Source organism: Phalaenopsis equestris, unplaced genomic scaffold (genome assembly GCF_001263595.1).
Source record: "Phalaenopsis equestris unplaced genomic scaffold, ASM126359v1 Scaffold000320, whole genome shotgun sequence".
Classification (NCBI taxonomy): domain Eukaryota; kingdom Viridiplantae; phylum Streptophyta; class Magnoliopsida; order Asparagales; family Orchidaceae; genus Phalaenopsis; species Phalaenopsis equestris.
In genome coordinates this window covers 396-20,117 of record NW_018164762.1, presented here as the reverse complement: position 1 = coordinate 20,117, position 19,722 = coordinate 396, and the positions used below count along the sequence as shown (strand labels likewise).

The 19,722-nt window shown below is 34.1% G+C and overlaps 1 protein-coding gene across 1 annotated transcript; it reads right to left on the bottom strand.

The window, feature by feature from the left end:
- Positions 1–1,643: 1,643 nt before the first annotated feature.
- Positions 1,644–11,471, bottom strand: LOC110025661 (meiotic nuclear division protein 1 homolog). Its single transcript, XM_020726252.1, has 5 exons — positions 11,248–11,471; positions 8,760–8,840; positions 4,423–4,539; positions 2,340–2,378; positions 1,644–1,973 (listed from the first exon to the last, which is right to left on the bottom strand). Exons 1-5 carry the CDS (start codon positions 11,248–11,250, stop codon positions 1,797–1,799), a joined length of 417 nt encoding a protein of 138 aa, XP_020581911.1. The 5' UTR covers positions 11,251–11,471; the 3' UTR covers positions 1,644–1,796.
- Between the last annotated feature and the right edge of the window lie 8,251 nt (positions 11,472–19,722).

Below are 19,722 nucleotides of genomic sequence, written 5' to 3'. Positions count from 1 at the left end.
TTCATGATAGCTGCCCATTGTTTAGATCCCCTCAAATATTACAGCAACAGTCACTTAACCTTTTCCCTTATATATTCTCAAAAAAAAAAAAAAAAGCAACTGCACCCTAACTTCTCCATTTGCCAATAACAAAATGAAGGATTAAAAGAAAGTGCTTATTAATTATTTCCCTTTTTTTTATGAAAAATTTACAAAACTTGCACACAATTATTATGTATTTACATAATCACATCTAAACTTTCATATTTACATATATAGCAGTTTGTTGCTTTAAAATTATGCACGAAAAGGAGTATTTCACTTTTAAAAAGTGATAATAGTGCTATTTGTGATATGATATTAAAGATTTGAGTGATATGTGTGTAAATATGAAAGTGTAGTTGTGAGACATGTGAATTGTGAGCTATTTACGTAAATGCCCTTTTTTTTATTGCAGTTACTTGTAATTTGCCTCCTTAAACAAAGCTTATACAGAATATTATGTGATGTACAGAATCTGCCTAAAAAAATCAGTAAAAGATAAATTGAACTCATCTGTATTAACTATATTACAATAATACACTTAGTAATAATAAAACATGTCATGCCAGATAATGCAGAACATGTGCACTTGCTTGTCACAAGCCTAACACATGTCGGACATGCCATCCATATGCTCAATTAAAAAAATATAAAAAATTAACAGGCATCTGTCTAAGCACATGTTTTGAATAATAAAATTTAACTTCAAAAGTGTACCATATAAACAATTAAGTTGTCTATTGCGCAAGAAAACTAAAAGCTACTAACAATAATTTCATTTTATTCACAACTCTATTTTGTCCATGATTTTCTTATGACATTTATTTTTCATTATTTTATAAAAGAATCAACTTTCTCAACTACAAGCTAACAATCTACAAGATCATGGAACTTTCTTCTTTAGTTGAGTTTAAGTTATTTAATAAATTTAAATATACTTATTATTCTATGAGCAATTGAAATAATTTCATTCCATATTTATTTAATTTTCCTGTAACCATTTGGTATCACATATGTATCTGTATTGATGCATTATAGATATTACTGTATTTTATTCCCAATTAACATACGTACTTGTTAGGTATGGCTCATATTCCAGATAAGAAACAGATGTTGGAGCGGAACGGAGCGAGCCAACAAAGTGGAAGCATCTGTCCAATCGAGGGAGTTTTGTTAAGTGGGTTGGGGATGCAGGGGCAACACCCCCGCTGTACGGTACAGAGATAATTTTGTAATTACATATTGTACACCAAGGCTATATATGTGTCGTATTTATAACCCTAAGGGGATTTTTGTACTATTTTCGGTGAAATCTAAAGAAGCCGCCGCTCTGCCCCCGAGGACGTAGACAATTTGTCGAACCTCGTTAAATCTCTGTGTTTTCTTCTTGATTTCGATGATTCTTGTGTTTTCTTTGCCTTAGATCCTCAACAATACTATATACTCAAATACCAAGTCACGAACCCAAGCCTTCTTACTTAAATAACCAGACTGCCGATCACCCTAACAGATTAAAAAAATCCTTTTTTTTTTTTTTTTTTGAAAAGATCAGCCCATTGAAAAAAAAAGACCACATCATCTACGGTCGTTTGAAATTCTTTGATCCAGTTGGAAGACGCGTATAATCAATAATAAATACATTCAACAATTTTTGAGGAAAACCCTGTTGATCGGGACAGAGGACACCCATAACATAATCAACATCGAGTTGTCCCCCCCTCCATAGGAATTAAGTGGTATGTATGTAAATCTTCCTAAGAACTGAGAATGCTTCATCAGCTGGACATCCCAAAAACAATTTTATAACTAACACATTTAACCGCTAGGCAATAAAAAAGGCTTACTGATTCCTCTCTGCCCCGCTTCAGGCTAACTCTCTTCTCATCCAGCTCTGCAAGCTGCTTTGTGCAATTCAAGAGATCGGATTCTAGTTTGTTGTGTGCATTTCTCAGCTGTTTGCCAAAATCAAAAGTATGAGAAAAAATATATTTTTTATACTAGAAAATTTACATATGCAGCACAATTCTTATTTATTTACATATCTCACACCTAACTCTCATATTTACATACATAGCACTTTTGTGCATTAAAGCTAAGCATGAAAATGTGTATTTGACTTTTGAAAGTGCTAATAATATTATTTTTTATGTGATAGTGCTACGTGTGTAAATATAAAAGTTTAGATGTGAGATATGTCAATTCATAAGAATTGTGTGCCAGATATGTAAATGACCCTATAATTTTTTAATAAAAAATAAAAGGGAAAATAGAAAACAATTGGATAGCCAATTGAACTACTTGACGAGAAGGCATAATACCTGATTTCCAGCGCAGCTAGGAAGACTCCAAAAATATACCTGGATGAGTAAATAGCAAGCAAAATAAATTGGAAATGAACAAATATATAACGAACGAAAGAAAAAAATGAAGAAAAAAAAAACTCTTCATGTAGCTAAATATATTAATGGAACAAAATTAAGATCTGCCCCAGTTAATGTTAGAATGAGCTCCAAAATTTGACATGCAGAATTTCTATCATATTTAAAAAGCAATTCATAGAAAATACAAGAAAAATGAAGCTATATGTCATGAAATTTAAAATAAAATAAAATAAATCATTAAAATATTTGCATGTAATTAATTTAACAATTGCATTAAAAGTGAAATAGAAATTCCCCAAATACATATAGCAATCGGGAAGTCCAGCATTAAATGCTTTGTGACAATAAATATTGGAGAAATATGCCTATTACTTGTTTGCTTGGAGAAATATTCCTGAATATTCATTTCAGATGAAGTTACCCCCTCTTATTTGAGGGGGTAACGAGCAGGATTGTCTTATTGAAAGTTACCCCCTCGTATATTCACGGATTGTTTATTGAAACACGTCAAGCAAGAAATTAGTTAAAATAAAGCTTCGAACAAGACTCAAATAAAGTTTAGGCATGATTTGAGAACAATTCAAGTATGGTTTAATCAAAGTTCGAGCAGGATTTTAGATGAGTTCAAGCACAATTGGAGCAGGATTTTAGATAAGTTGATGCACAACTCCAGCAAGACTTCAACAGTATTCAGACATAGTTCAAAAAAGTTAAAACACAGCAAAATTGACAATTTAGATTTTATCCATTAGCTTAACATTGATTGGGTCTTGAGATCAGCTAAATTTGTAATTTGAAGATGCAGTCTAAGCAGGGAAATCATTGGGGCCTCAATTTTGTCCTTCCCATGCTCCTTACTACTTTTTTATTTCATGTTAAAGAGTAAAATATCTTATTCTCACACAAAAGGGTTACCTTTTGAACTATCTTCTATTACGTATGTATGAGGAGTGGAGTTTGTGCTACAGAATTCAGTGGAGAAGGTATTGTGGGACTGACAATGTTTGATGGAGCTTGCTTGTTGAAACAACAAAGTTCAAACAACAATTTGGACCTTTGTTTAAACCAATTTATTTAGTGAAGAACTTCAGTAAGTAATTTACAAATCCAAGAAAGGTAGCTTGATAAACTTTTAAGTGAAGTTTGCATGGTTTAAACAACAAAGTCTGTACAATGATTCAAACGTTTGTTTAAACCAATTTATTTCGTGATGGACTTCAACAAGTAATTCACAAATGCAAGAAATACAACTTAGCCCCCGTTTGGGACAGCTTAAATGTGCGGCGGCGTTTTTTAAAACGCCGCCATAGCGTTTGAAAATCACGTATTGCCTGCGTTTTTGAGAACAGCTTTTTTTATTTATATTACACGCGGATCGCGGGTATATCCCCGCGATCCGCGTTTCGGCTCCAAAATTTCCTTCGGCTACCCTCAACCCCGCAGCCGACCTTCCTTCGCAAGTGTTGCTCGATCTCGCCTCCGTCGCTCCTCCGCAGGTAACAAAACAATCGCCTCCGTCGCTCCTCCGAAATAAACTTGCAGGCATATTTCTTTAAGCAGACAAACAACTGGCATTTTTCTTCAATTTTTGCTATTTCAAGGCAAATAAAGCAAATTTTTTTTAGTGATTTGACAAAAAAAAAACAATTTAATGAAGTATTTTTTTATGAAATCTATGTCAAAAAAACAAAATAATAACACACAAATGGCTCTATTTAAGGTATTTCATTTGACATGTCAAGCATCTTCACACCATGTGAGAACGTATTCGATGAAAGTGTCAATTGTTGTAGTCAATCGTAATGAGAAATGCTTCAAGAAATTCAGACTCAATTTTTTCCCATATTAATTGAACAATATAGGAAAATTTTTTATTTTGGTCAACTATAACAGAGACGAGAAAAATTCTAAAAGCAGAAAAACTGGCTAGAAAATAAAAACCTGCGAATTATAAATATACAACAGAACAACATACATAGCACCAAAGTCAATGAATAAATTGCTCCGAGATTGCACTCACAGAAGTGCCTATCTTGTCTTTCAAAACCAGATCATCATCTACCAGGCTTTGGACAACATCTTTGACAGATTGGCTGATTACACCTCTCTTAGGACCCAATTTCTCCAACTCTTTAAGCTGATATGTTAAAATACATATAAATTATAAAAACAATCAATTAAAAATCAAATTATAGAAATTGTGCTCAAGATTCCAAAAGGAATTAAACAGGAGAAAGATTAGCACTTGCGGAATAAATAGAGTTCACAGAAATTCAAAAACCATGCAGCTAAAATTAGATCAGGAATTCTGAGTATTAAGAAAGATAGATGTGTGATTTAGGATACACATTCAAGAAATCCAAGGGTACCATTAATTAATCATGTATTTGAATTATCAAAGACTCATCACCCATAGCCTCATCTACAAATCACTAATGATACTGAAGCCAAAATAATCAGGTGTCAAAATTCAAAATTTTATAAATTAGGTGTGTCTTCATAAAAGACTGGTTGAAATAATGATAATTTTGGATAGAAGTAGTCATGTTGATGAAAAGATGGATACAGATATCTCCAAAGTTAGAGTTCGAAAGGTATAGTATAGTTTATGACCTCCATAGTTATTTAAAAGGAGTCCTTAAAATACCTTTGTATAAATTAAAATAATTTGTGATCTACTTATGAAATGAAGGCTCTTTAAGTGCTTATGTTCAAGCCAAAAAATATTTAATATTTATTTTTAAGATCAAATAAAATTTGCATTTCTTCTCAACTTCATAGTTCATGAGTTTAATATGCATATTAGATTCAAGTTCAACTTCCAACGTGTACAATAAAAAAAACAAACTTGTTTAGAATTCAAATCCCAAAATAATAAATTACACAGTAATCACACCAATACAACTTGTTTTTCTCGCGAGTCTCTAAGCCTTAGTAAAAATGATAGCATCACACATTTGGTGTAGGTTTTGGGAGAGGGGAAATAATTATTCCTCTTCAATTTCATAGAAAATGATTACAAGATAAATAAAGGGGGATTGCTCTCATATTAGGAAAGCAATAATATCATTCATAACTCCACATGATAAAAGAAGAAAACAAAAATTATGAAATACCAATAATCTAAATTCTAAAAAGAGAAAATACTAAAAATAGAATATACTAAAAATAAAGTCTTGCTAAAAATCCAACACCCCCCTCAACTTGGAGCATGATATCTATTATGCCCAAATTGCTTACAAGAAGAAGGCTTGAACAACCTTTTGGTGAGCAGTAGAAATAAATGACATGAAAAATTAGATCTGCAGCTTTTCAAGAAATTTTTTCAACCATAACATCTCACATACTCCACTAGCCATAGCCCTATATTTTTTCAACCAAATTTCCCCACACAAAGGTGCAATATCCAGAAGCTAGTCTCAGGTCAATAACTGAGTCTGTCTAATCTGCATCAGTGCACTCTTTTATCCTCTTTTGTGTGCTCTTCTAAAGAATGAATCTTTACCTAGTGTACCTTTTAGATCTTTAAGAATTCTTTTGAGTACTTCAAGAAATTTCTCATAGGTCGAATGCTAAAATGACTTACCAAACTCACTGCAAAGGCAATATATGATAAGTATATCAACTTCCCCATCAATTTTTGATACATAACCGTATCCACTACATCACCTTCCTTCCCATCTTCTAGTTTCTCATCGGGATCAATTGATGTTTTTGCAGATCTACACACACTCATCTCAGATTCTTTCAGAAGATCAAGAACATATTGTCATTGGAACCAACAATTCATTTCTTCGATCGAGCAACCTGCATGCCAAAAAAATACCTCAGAGATCTTAAATCTTTGGTTTCAAAGATAGAAGATAGGGAAACCTTCAAATGGTTTATCTCGTATCCATCATTTACGGTGATAATAATATTATCAACATATACAATCAGTATGGTTATTTTTCATTATTTGAATGTCTGAAAAATATTATATGATCTCCCCGTCATTGAGTATAGCTCTGACCTTTAATAAATAGTGTAAATTTCTCAAACCACGCATTTGGTGACTGTTTTAACTCGTACAAGAATTTTTTTAGTATGCATACTTTTGTGTCAAATTTCTCATTAAATCCCGGAGGTGCATTCATATATATTTCAATCAACTAAAACTACCCCATCATTCTTATTCCAGCTATTTTGGGTTAAATTTTAAAATTTTTATTTTTCACCATTTCCTAATGAGTGTTTTTTGAGTTATTAAACCACTTTTTTGCAAATTATTTTGAACAATTTCTATCAATGTTATCATAGGTCTACCTTCATCTCCTTCCAAATACCCCAACTACAAATTTATCTACCCATCTATTGAGCACAATCTCTACCCTTTATTATCGATGTTCAGAATGGCAAAGTTAACCTTTAATTAATTTACCTTAAAAAATGTCACACCTATAATTCTTCAAATATAATCATTCTTTAAATTATCCTTCCTTTTTTATTTCGCACATGCAGCTTAGCATTATCATTTTGGTCCTACTCAACTTGATTATCAATCACGTTCTGTTGTTCAAGGCTCAGTTTGACTCATCGCTGAGTTAAAAAAGAATATTGGGTCAACCAGAAGAACGGAATATACCTACTCAAGTAAAAGTCCAAAAACTAATGTTGAACTTGATCATGCAAAATGAATTGAAGAAGAGTTTGAGCAAATAAAAAAGAAATTAAAAATAACAAAAATGAACCAAAACAAACACGCTTATCTTGAATAATGAAAAAAATAATGCATTTTCTCAATATCAAAATTGTGAAGCATTCGATATAGAGGCTCCAAGAAGATTTGGACATATCATCCTAATCAAATAAAATAAATTAAACTAAATACATGCCTCGAAAAAAACGCTGAACCTAACCAAGGATCAAGACTAATTAAGAGATCTGCCTCCCGTTAAATTCATTGCCTACAAGGAAGATGATAGCTTTATATAAAATTTATGTTGATATTAATCTAAATATGCAAGCATGAAACTGAGGAGGCTCAACACAAGAAATGGATGGCATGGCGAGCTAGTGGACCATGCCCCAAACATAAACTCATTGACAATGATCAAATTCTCATCTTCATCTCAAAATAGAAATTTGAGTGGAAACAAGCATGAGTAAGATGAGGAAAACATAACAACAATGGACACGAAGCTCTCAAAGTTCCAATGGACCCTTACAATAATAAATCAGCTGAACTCTTTAAGTTTTTCAATTAAAATCCTCTGATGAGACCTATTAAAAAGACTTGATAAAATATCATAAATGTCGCCTTCAAAAGCAAGGACTAGTTGATGTAGAATAGGGAAGGAAGCCTAGAAGAAACTAGAATGGCGTAAAAAGAATAGGCATTAGGGTTTCTTCTTCCTCAACTCCTTGGACTCTGGAGAGTGTGATAAGATAAATGGGCATGGCTTGAACTCTCTTGAGCAAATAGCTCTTTTAAGACTAAAGATCGTGAAAAAAAAGAAGAAAATAGAAAATAAAAAACATGGCTTGAACTCTCTTGAGCACATTGCTAGGTAATCTTTTGGTTTCTCTAATAGCAAAAATCTCAATTCACTCTGTTTTTTATTGCTCCAATTCCCTAGTATATCTGACTTCCCTCATAGTCTTACTTAACTTTGGCATATTCTGCATCAAAAAATAGTCTATTAAATATTTAATGCCCTAGTAAACCAAAACTTTGTTGTCAAAATCTAATCACTTGGTTCACAGATAATAACATGCAACTGAAGAAATCGGAGTGTTTAAAAGGACATCAAAACAAAATTAACTATTAGTTAGGGAATCCATACGGGTTTTCTCATATGACTTGTTAATAAAAGATTATCAAATTTGTCAATACAGTTCTCCAAACTACATATTATAATAACAAAAAGTTTGAGTTGTGCAACTTTATGCAAATGCAAATAGCTTCACCTTCCATCAAGGAGACTAAAACATTATTTCTTATGGCATTCTCAAGGCAATTATGAAATTTAAAACTTATGAAAACCCAAGGTCAGTGTTCCATGTATGAGCTTTATGAGGTATGCAAGAGTGAAATAAAATTATAAAATCATGTGATAAAAAACATCATAGTTCACCAAATTAAAAAAAAAAACATAAAGAGGAAAAAAAACCAATGCTGTCAGAACAATAGCTGAAGTGCACTAAAATATGCAAAAATCGTGAGATCTATTTGAACAAACATGACATGCATAACCCATTTGTGGATGGGCATACCTCATGTAAATAAGTAAAAGTCAGTCTCCATTGAATAAAAAAACATGAATGAAACAAATAGCACAAGAAATAACTACAGATATATATATAAATTAAACTCACAAGAAAGAAGTCCTGCGAGTCATAAAAGATTTGAAGTATATGCTCACGTTTTTCCTCCAGAGACAGGCCCCTTCTCTTTGACTAAAAAAAGGAGGAAAAAAAATGTTAAATTCAGAAAATATAAAATTATAAAATGGTGTAAATTTTAAGAACATTAATAGCATTATATTATATAATTATGGTTAAGTTTCATTCCAACGGTATATATTGTTTTATATTGATGCTAAAATATAATATGTATATTGAACAAACACTCACCCACCCAATCCAATCTCATAAAACAAGGATTTTATCATAGGATATTAATGATAAATAAAAATGGGAAAGCAAAATGAAACGAATGAAACTAAATACTGGTTCTCAGAACAAATGAAAAGTCATTAGAGGAACTATTGCTAAATGATAAGGATGTATATATAAGATTGAAATGAGGAAATACAATCTACAAATTTTTAGATTTGAAGATAGATGGTATAAAATATTACATTATCAGTATATGCTCAGGTGGTTACTTTTGTAAACTAACAATTTCAAAAATTAAATAGGAGTTCTGTCTTTATGTCATGTAGATGTCAGTAAATAATGGTAGCATCAAGAAGCCAAGATATTCAATGGTTCAAAATAAAGGAAATTTTACATAAGTTGCACACAATTTCTATGTATTTACATATCTCACGCCTAAAATTTCATATTTACTTATACAGCACTTCAATTGAGTGCCATGAGTGTAAATATGAAAGTTCAGCTGTGAGCATGTAAATGCATAAGAATTGTATGCTACGTATGTAAATGTCCCTAACATAAATGACACCAAGAAACAATGATCATAACCAACATTGATTATTCTAAATAACAATTGATTATCTGAATAACAATTTTTTGTATGGCATAAACTGAACCAAACAAAATGCATTTTTAGATATCATTGTTAATTGAATTTCAACATTAGCAAAATAGTGCTGTTATATTAATATAATATTGATTCAAATAGTTCTCTAATGTTAATAACTTGTGCTTAACTATTAATGGTTACGGAACAGCGAATAATTCGTGAATGGTTCATTTATGGAAATCAAAAGAATGGTCAAGCAGCTCATTTAGACTACAAACCCAAATCATTGAAAGCCTTAATAGACCCAACTAAATAAGTAGGAGCCTAAGTGGACCAACCTGATGGACTTAATGTGGTCGTGTAAGCTTATACATTTTTCAAAATTATCCCAAAATTTCTTATCCATCATCACCATTGACCAACAGCTTCGCTAATCCTTCAACATCAATTTTATCAACCCCCTTAGTTGGTGTATTTTTAACCATTTTTGTTATATGCAAACTACTAAAGTTCATTTTCAATTAATCTATCACCCATAGATGTCATTCCAACTTCTAAATAGAACCATTCATTAATTTGCCGTTCCTATCTTTAGTACATATTCATCTTAACACTGATCTCCACCACACTCAACTTCTAAAAAAACCTTTTTACTATCCAATAATCCAATCCCTGTAAAAAGAACATAGTGAAAGTAAATCATACATCATAAATAAAATCAGTAAATAACATAATGATCAAAGAATTGAGCTGAATCAAAGAAAACAGATAGAGTGATTAGATGATATAAGATTTAAGCTTCACGAGTATGACATAAAATTTTATATTTTTATATTTTATATGTTCTTTTTTTTATGACCCATACAGCTTCAATCTTGAGCAAAGCTCTTAAAATAAAGGCCTGCAGTACATTAAAAAAATTTAAAAAAAAAATCCATATATTTAGTGTTCATTCGTTTTACATCCAATCTCTTTATTAGCATTAACATTGTATCATTATAAATAACCGATAGTTCAATAATTTCTTTCCTCAAATATTAAAGCACATTAAGATGCTGGAAAAACAAACCAAATAAATGGCTACAAAATATTAAGGATAATAATAAAAAATGACTGTAACCAAAAGTGTAACTATACCATCAAACAACTCTTCAGTCCCCCCTTTTCGTTTCAGATGCTTACCGCAAATCAGGATTGGCAAAAACAATTCAAATGCATCGCAAATTTACTGGCTCGTTCGATTCAACGTAATTTACAGGTCACCATTATTATAATGTAAGTGTCATTAGAGTTCAGTACTAATCTCTCAATTTTTGATTGAGTTTTATTATATTTAAAGATTCAGTGCTTCGAATATTAGAGTTCCCTGGTAAGTTTTATCCCTTAACAGAGTCTTCAAGCTTCGGTGGCCATGAACTTGTCCCAGTTTAAATCATATATCAATGAATTAACAAAAATCACGGTAATCAAGGTTGCATCCACTAATACAATGACTGCAACGAAATCTAAAAATATAGCAAAAATGGATGCTGGAGAAGGGTGCTCATGCAGGATAAAAGCCGATCGATCAAGTGGATGCATTGACGTTAATCGCACAACTTTGGACGCCGAGATGTGAATATCAGGTTAGCAACAACATTTTTTTCAGTAGATTACCATGAATGCGTCGAGCGTTAAGAGATACGGACAGGAGTGACGGCGACTGTAGATGAACTGGAAGAACACGAACCGTTCTCGTAAGCAGAGGAGAAGTATGCAACAGAAAGAAGCGGAAGCTGTAAAGTGTAGAAGAATCGGGAGCTCGGAGCAGGAGCCGGAGAAGGAGACGGAAGTGAAATTAGAGAGCAGAGACGTTAGGGCAACGTAGACGCCGGTGAACTGACGGAAGATAGCGTCGTCATCTAGTTTTTTGGAGGGAAAAAAATTAATTTAATATCAAATTTAAGTGATTTAGTCGTAAATATATTGTGTGATATGCATTTAAATTTTATAAAGAAATCATTGATATATAATTTTTTATATTTAAGCGTTAAAAATTTGAATTGTATAATTTTAAATATTATATATGTATGCAAGAAAAATGACAGCACAAATCTCAAATTAATGGAACAGTTGAGATGATGATCATACAATTGAAGTCTTGAACCATAAAGCATAATCTAAATCAGCCCATATGACGACCGGCTACTCGGTTGAGTATACCGACATAAGATGTCAACGGGTCTAGTCGGCGAACCATGCTTACTTTCTCAACTCCATGAGCTTCTCATTGGGTCAGTAGGTCAAAACTAATGGACCGATTGTTTTCCCTCCACGGAAGCAACCTTCATGCGACCAATCGTCTCGACTTATTGAAACAAACTCGTCTATCAATTTATAGTCGTTGTACTTCACTTAAATTGTAAGGCAGATTTGATATTAAATTATAGCATTATTTGCATTTAGGGTGATTCCCATAAATGTTCCTTCATTTACATAATTGTACAATTAGGTCGACGTCAAAAATTAAGAAAAGACTCCTTGTGGGGTTTATTTGAAGTATCACAATAGATCTCACATGATTTCTATCTAAATGATCAAATGCGGCATTTGAAAAATAACATACAATCTCAAAAGATAGAGACGTTATCTTTATAATTGATTCAATCATTTGGATGAGAGATATCTTTAGGGTATACGGAACCAACATTCTTCCATTACCTTATAGATATAAGATCAAGGTTTATATTAATTATGAAGTCATGTTTCTATAAGGGTAAGTTCTTACAGTTAATTACATCTTTAAAACCGTGGGTCCTAAAGAAAACCTCTCAATTGATGCAATCAGTCAAGCTGTCGGAAATCGAACTTTCATGATTTTAGGAAATTAAGTTCACATGATGGGACTTACATTCCGATGAAGACACGTCATAAGAAATGACCAAGGCGAGAGATTTGTTTTTTAAGAGTACCGATTGAAGGAATTGACGGTAAACTAGAACTGATCGGATCAGGTCAAAAGATAAATGATGAATATAGGATTTGACTGAAGGATGACAATTCAAAACCCTATACTAAGGATAGTGTCGGATAGGAAAGTGGACTAACTTAAATTTTGAGAATAACGTCCCCGATCAATATGCCCATAACTTTCTGTCATTTGGGAATGTTGGTATACATTAATTATGACCAGTCTCATAACCGATAATACCTCTTAAATGTCAGAGCGTGGATGATTCGTAGTTTCGAAGCAGTCTAAAACACATTCGTTAGTAACCATGAGTTATTCATTCTAAGGTGTTCCCTCTGGTTTCAGTGAGTGGGTAAGTTGTTTAGCATGTCCTAATCATTAACACTAACTAGGTACGTGAACTAAATCAGGCTTTTATGCTCGTATTATCTTCGGGTAAGTGTGTTGCCCTTGGTTTGGTGTTTAAGTTAGCTAGCCTAAAGTTGATGTCGGATTTGCCTAGGTTCAGTTTTCATTCTTTATCTTGTTGTGTTTTAGATGTTCATTTGAAGTTTAGTATTTACATTAATTTTTTTGTTCGGTCCCGAGGTTTTGACAGTCATGTTAAGAAATCAGTGGTTTTCTACATTTTTAGTTTTGTTTTTTTGAATCTTCGTGTCAGACTGAGATGATAATCTGCTACTATAATATCGCAAATTTTCTAGCACTCATCAAATTATATATATATATATATATATATATAATATATTAATTAATTAATTTATTTTTAAACATGAAATAACACGTTAAATAACATTTAAAATATATGATAGCACCCGATACATGAGATAATATATAGAACGTGAGATAACATGAAAATAACATGTATTTTTAGCTTTGGGTTATACTTGGGTTAAGATTAAGGTAAGCTAAATCTTCCAGCTTAGGTTGGCTCAGAATTGAGTTAAGGTATGACATGGGTTAGCTAGCTTGACTCTGGATTGGATATATATTTTCAGAGATTAAGCTGAGTTTGACATAAATTGACCCGAGTTAAGCTAGGTTGACCCATATTGAGTTGGGTTTAATTTGGTTTTGATCTTAATTAAATTGGGTTGACCTAGATTAGCTTAGATTTGAATTGGGTATGACCTGGGTTAAGTGGGGTTAACTTGGGTTAAGCTAGGTTAACCCGAGTTATCTTATATTTGAATTAGGTTAGAGTCGGGTTAAGTTGGGTTGTCTCGGGTTGGGTTTGGGTTTGACCTGAGTTAAGTTGAGTTGACCCGGGTTAACTTAGATTTGAATTTGGTTTGACCTATGTTAAGCTGGCTGACTCGGGTTGGGTTTGGGTTTGACCCGGGTTAGCTTATATTTGAATTGGGTTTGGGTTGGGTCAGACTTGGGCAAGGTTTGGTTCAAGTCCAGGTTGGGTTAGACCTGGGTTAAGTTAGTTTTGAGTCAGACTTTGGTTAGATTGGGTTTTGGGTCAAACCTAAGTTATGTTAGGTTCGGCTTGGGCCAGACCTGGGCTATGTTTGGTTTAGGATTGGCTAAGTTTAGTCTATACATAGGTTGGGTTAGGTCTGGGATTGGAGTTTAGGCTAGAACTAGGTTGGGTTAGGTCTAGAATTGGGTTTAGCCCAACAATTTTGAGTTAAGTCAGTTTCAGGTCGACATGAGTCAAACCTAAACCCAAGCCTGATCTAAGGCCTTTGAGTTGATTATCTTAACCCAGAATCAACTTAATCAACTTAAGTATTTTAATTAAAAAATGCTTAAATTAAAAAGAGGGAGGAAGTACTTACTGAGAGGAGAGGAGGCTAACCGGAGAAGGAGGAAGAAGTTCGCCAAAATACCTTCTATGCTATTTGTGCTTAAAGTTTGAGAGTTCAGATTCATCACTGCATGGATGCTCTCCCGAAAGCTGTTAATCTATAGGCTCAGAAGGCGATGGAAGAGCCCTCCGGAGTCGTATGATGAGGTGGCAACCGATCATGACGATCAGCCCGTTGATTGAAGAGCCATGGATCACCACCGGTGAAAGGGCACAATGACTCGTGGCCTGATCCGTGGAGCCACAGATTGCTGACATGTGAAGCCAATTTGCTTGACCACGCTAAGAAACTTGAACTTTCGGGTGCGGTCACGCCTGGGCTTGACGTGACCATGCCGAGGTAGTTATGGGAGTGGTCATGCCCAAGCTTGGCGTGACCACACCAAGCCAAAGTTGGGCATTTTTTAGATTTTGGCCAATATGGCTGCACCGGACCGAGGGAAAATGTTCGCATAAGTCCTATGTGACCCAACCCCCCCCCCCCCTGTGAAGCCAATTTGCTTGACCACGCTAAGAAACTTTCGGGTGCGGTAACGCCTGGGCTTGATGTGACCATGCCGAGGTAGTTAAGGAAGTGGTCACGCCCAGGCTTGGCGAGACCACACCAAGCCAAAGTTGGGCATTTTTTAGATTTTGGCCAATATGGCTGCACCAGACCAAGGGAAAATGTTCGCATAAGTCCTATGTGACCAAACGCCCCCTCTCCCCGCCGAAATTAACTTTTCGCTCTACTCTCTGTCCTTCTCTTTCTCTCGACACTTATTCTTGAGGTGTATACTTGTTTTCATTTCTTTCTCATTTTATTTTTAAAGCAACAAGTCACCTTTGCCTTTTCGCGGAGGTGGTTGGGAAGACTTGATGACTAGCATTTCCTTCAAACTCTTTTAAACAATCCCAATACCTTCAACAATCAGGTCATGTTGGCTCTTGACAATCACACCCATGTCAGGCTTAAGATCCAATGTTTCTGGGTGAGGCTTTTTCAGCGTCAGGCCCTCAAGACCATCGTATGAGTCGACTTGATCGATTGACGCAGGTTTGGGTCTCAATCTTTTCTCTTTCATTACAACCTTCTTCTTCTTTACGGTTTCTACGGAGGTAAGGACCCGAAAGCCTATCATAACCAGAAATTGGGCATCCATATTATCCTGACTTGTACCAACAACCATGATGTCCCTCGACCTGTTGGGAAGTGTTGGCAAAAAACGATGCAATGCCAACCCTATGGTCCAATTTATAGGGCTCACTGCGCATGAAACCCAAATGAATGTTGGTTATTAAATTAATTTTCTCAGTTTTGGTGTCACTCATTGTTTTATAATTTACATGTTCTTATCGTAGTTGTCGCTATCAAGGTGAATGAAAAGCTCGAGAAAATTAGTATGCATGCTCCAACATTGCTAGCAAGAACTTCAAATGGATAGAGCAGCTGAAGATGATGACCAAACAATTAAAGTATCAAACCAAAAAGTATAATATGAACCAGCTCATCTGGTGACTGTTTTGCTAGATTGAGTCTGCTGACATACGACACTGACATATCCAGTTGGCAGATCTTGCTTACGATCCCAACTACCTAAGCTTCTCATAGGGTTAGCCAGCCAAAACTAGTTGACCAACCGTTTTCCCTTGACGAGAGCGACCTTCATGCGATTGACCATCTCGGTTGGCCAAACCCAATGCTCTACCGATTGATAGTTGTTGTACTTCACCTAAATTGTAAAACAATTTTTTATTAAACTAGTGCATTAATTGCATTTACAGTGGTTACCATAATTGTTCCCTCTTTTCCATAATTGTACAATTATGCCCCTATAAATAGGAGGTCAAAAAATGAAAAAAGGAACCCCCTCCACTGAATTCTCTCTACTTGCTCTCCTTCTTTTTCTCTTCTCTCTAATTCTCGAGGTGTGTACTTTCAAAGGACAATTTGGGATCCAATTGTATAATAAATTATTCTTTGAAATAATATATAATTTACATATATTGCCCCCATTCATTGTTGGTCCATTGCCACTTTACCATTAAGAACATTTGATTATCATGACATGATTGTAATAAATTTTTGAAGTTATTCTTCATTACAAATAAACCAACGCGAATTTGATAATGGGTGTTGGTTTTTGTTGTGTTAGCCTGACCACTCAGCCATCAAAATATTGTTTGCTTTGGCCAAATAGCCTTAAAGTTTTGTCACGTTTGTGTAACTCCTTAAAAGGTCGTCTATCATGGGAATGCTTCTACTTGAGCACACCTAACTTAGGTGTTTTTTTTAAACTCCAACGTTTCACCAAAATGGGCCTCAATGCTTAAGCGTTCATCATATGCTACAGCCGACCATCGTCGTTCGACCGTAGATGCCACCAACGTTGTCGGGTGCGAACCTCCATTGCCTTGCCACTGAGACAACTTTCGGACCACCACTACCAGATTGTCATCTGACTCATGTCCAGCCACTGCCACCACCATTAGGTTACCATCGTCATACCATATACGCTTAACCACCACCGTACGTCAAACCACTATCATCAGATTGTCATTGCCACTAAGCCATCAACACTCGACTGATTTCTCATAACCACAACAATCATCACGCCGTCATTATTGGATCACCAAAACCATGCCAGACCTCAGTTGTAGGGCTACAAATGCCTTAAGACCGCCATCACTTGATTGATGCAGAGCCATCGTTGCCACTGGTAGATCATTATCGTCAAGTTTTTGTCGTCTCCATCACTGAAACACTATCATCGTAGCCAGATCATTATCTATCGGCCGCCACACTACCAGATTACTGATGTCTAACAGTTGCCCCTGTTGTGGCAAACCATCATTGTTTTATCATAATCTCAAGGTCGTCGTTTTGTCGGATCACTGTCATCAGACCAATGCCGCTGTTGAGGTACATCATTATTGTCGATGGATCATCATCTCTCAGCTATCACCGTCATTGTGCATAATCACCTTTGTCACGTCTTTGCCATCACCGTATCACATCTATTTGGTCGTCACTATTGTTTTCATTGGATCACCGCTGCTCGACCAACTTAATCATCATGGTGCATCTTCATTGTTGAACTACCATCATCAGGGCAGTGACATTGCTACCATCACGGGTCGCTGCTGTCGTCAAACCATTGTCTGTCCAACTGACGTCATTATCATCATTAAACCTTAGGTGTCAAATCAACATCACTTGACCATCGCCACTATTATTGTTGGATCATTATAGTTTAACAACAACAATTATCAGTAACAAAAAATCCAGATCGCCATCGTATAACTCCCATCGTTGCTCTTTTATCATTGCAGTCGGGTCGCCATCACATCGCAATTATTTTCTCACATTTTTGTAATATTATCTTCTACTCTTAAGGGGCATACAAAGTCTTATAATATACATATGAATAATGAGAATCATTTCAATTGGGCTGGATCACATGTTTTTTTTTCTTTATGGTCTTTCACGTAAAGCCCTTGATGTTCCCTATATCAACTCTTTTATTTATCTGTGTGTTGTATTTTTGTATAATGCTAAGTAGTTAATGCATCACTATACCACTGTGAATTGTTTCAATACACAATAATAAGATATTGCAGGTGTTAGATAAATAAAAACTCAATTAAGTGTTACATGAATCTAATAATCTTAATTAATAATTTAATTATTTTTTTCAATTTATCATAAAGGAATATTCTCACATAAAAATTGTCCTAAAAAGACCCTTGAAAGTTGAAACCAAGAAGACGATCTTGTCCACAAATGAAAGTCAAGCTCATGTTCTGAGAGATAAATCTGACCGTTAATAATGTCTCCCAGCTATTTCAACTAACGGAAGGGATCAAATGGGAATAGAGCTTCGCAGGCCCCAAGAAAGCTTGCGTCAAAGTTTCTTCAAAATTTCCCCAATTTATTTAAAAGAATTTCCTTTTGGTTTTTTTGCTTCAAAATTTTGTCCCTTTAGCAATGGGAAAAAAATTGCGTGCGATAGCTCTATAATCGTATTCTCTCGATGATAACAACTACCGATCAAAATCGGGTCTCTGTCATCGAGGATGTCCCACGACGACGTCGCTTATAGGTATTTGATTACTGGTTTTAACGCCTTTTCACTCTTAAATCCGTTCTAATTTGATCAAAATTCACTTATTTTGCTCCGTTTTATTAATTTGAATTCGTTCGATCTATCTTTGGTGGAATGTAGGGTTTTTTGTGATTCATATTCATTGTTTTTGTATTCATATTGGTTATTAGGGCAGATTTATTATTTTGTTTCATTCAAAATTGGGGCTATTTTTTATTCTATTTTGGGCTGGATTTAAGCGAGATTTAGCTTACAGAATCTCGCTAGATTTTAAATACTAATGCTCTGATAAGTTCAAATGGATTTTAGAATTAAAGAATCTAAACTATATCCTAAATCTGAATCAAATAGCCAAATATTTTTTTTAGTAAGATTTAAGAACACGCCAAACAATTTTCAGGTTTTGATCCTGTCAAGATTGACTGCTTCTGGATTTACAAGAGTACTAAATCTTACTTGTAGCCAACGGCCCTCAAACATATATAGTTTTTTGGTTGTGGATTATGAGATTTTGTATTTTTTTATTTTACATGCATTTTATATTTAGATATTTTATTGGATTAGAAGGAATAGAATTGTTCCAAACTCTTTACCTTAAAGCATGCCTTTTAAAATTTGATTTGCGTGTACACCTTGTCTTGATTATTTTGAAATTGCATACTCCAAACTGTTGTTGAAGGCTCCGACATATCTTCACCAGTCCTATATGTGGATTGCAGTATGAATGACTGACATGCACACCAAAGTTTGAACAAGTGATATAATTGATACTAGAGGAAATAGATAAATCATTTAAAGTATTCCTAAAATTAGCATTTTCAATTTCTAAAATGTTTATCCTAGAATGTAAAGCATCATCATCATGATTGCAAGTAAATGAAGCATTTGATCGCAGACTATATAAGAAGCTTTTGTTTTTCATCTTGTAAACTCATAATTATGATATGGAAATAATCATGATCTTAAATTATAGAAATGCTAGAAAAAGTAATATATGAATGATTCATTTCATACTTCATGTTATAAAGAAAAAATATTTATCATGGATTTTTTTCATATAAGGCATAGTATTTTTTTCTTCTCAAAACATTAACTAAACTTTTAAAAGATTTACTTTCTCTTTTTATTAGAAAATATTTTCTTCAAATTTTCAAATTCAAGTTAATTCATCGAATCATTTAATATTTCATTATAAGAAACATCTCTTTATTGTACAAATTGATTGGGTGCATGATTAGCATTTAAATATAAAATTAATGATTTAATTATAAAGTTTTAAT

Bases quoted from the DNA above. Each gene is read 5' to 3' on its own strand.
- LOC110025661 (XM_020726252.1), bottom strand. The intron at 4,540-8,759 runs GTGAGTTTAATT...TTAACATATCAG, and splicing joins ACTCGCAGGACTTCTTTCTT to CTTAAAGAGTTGGAGAAATT. The intron at 2,379-4,422 runs GTGAGTGCAATC...TTACTCATCCAG, and splicing joins AAGACAAGATAGGCACTTCT to GTATATTTTTGGAGTCTTCC.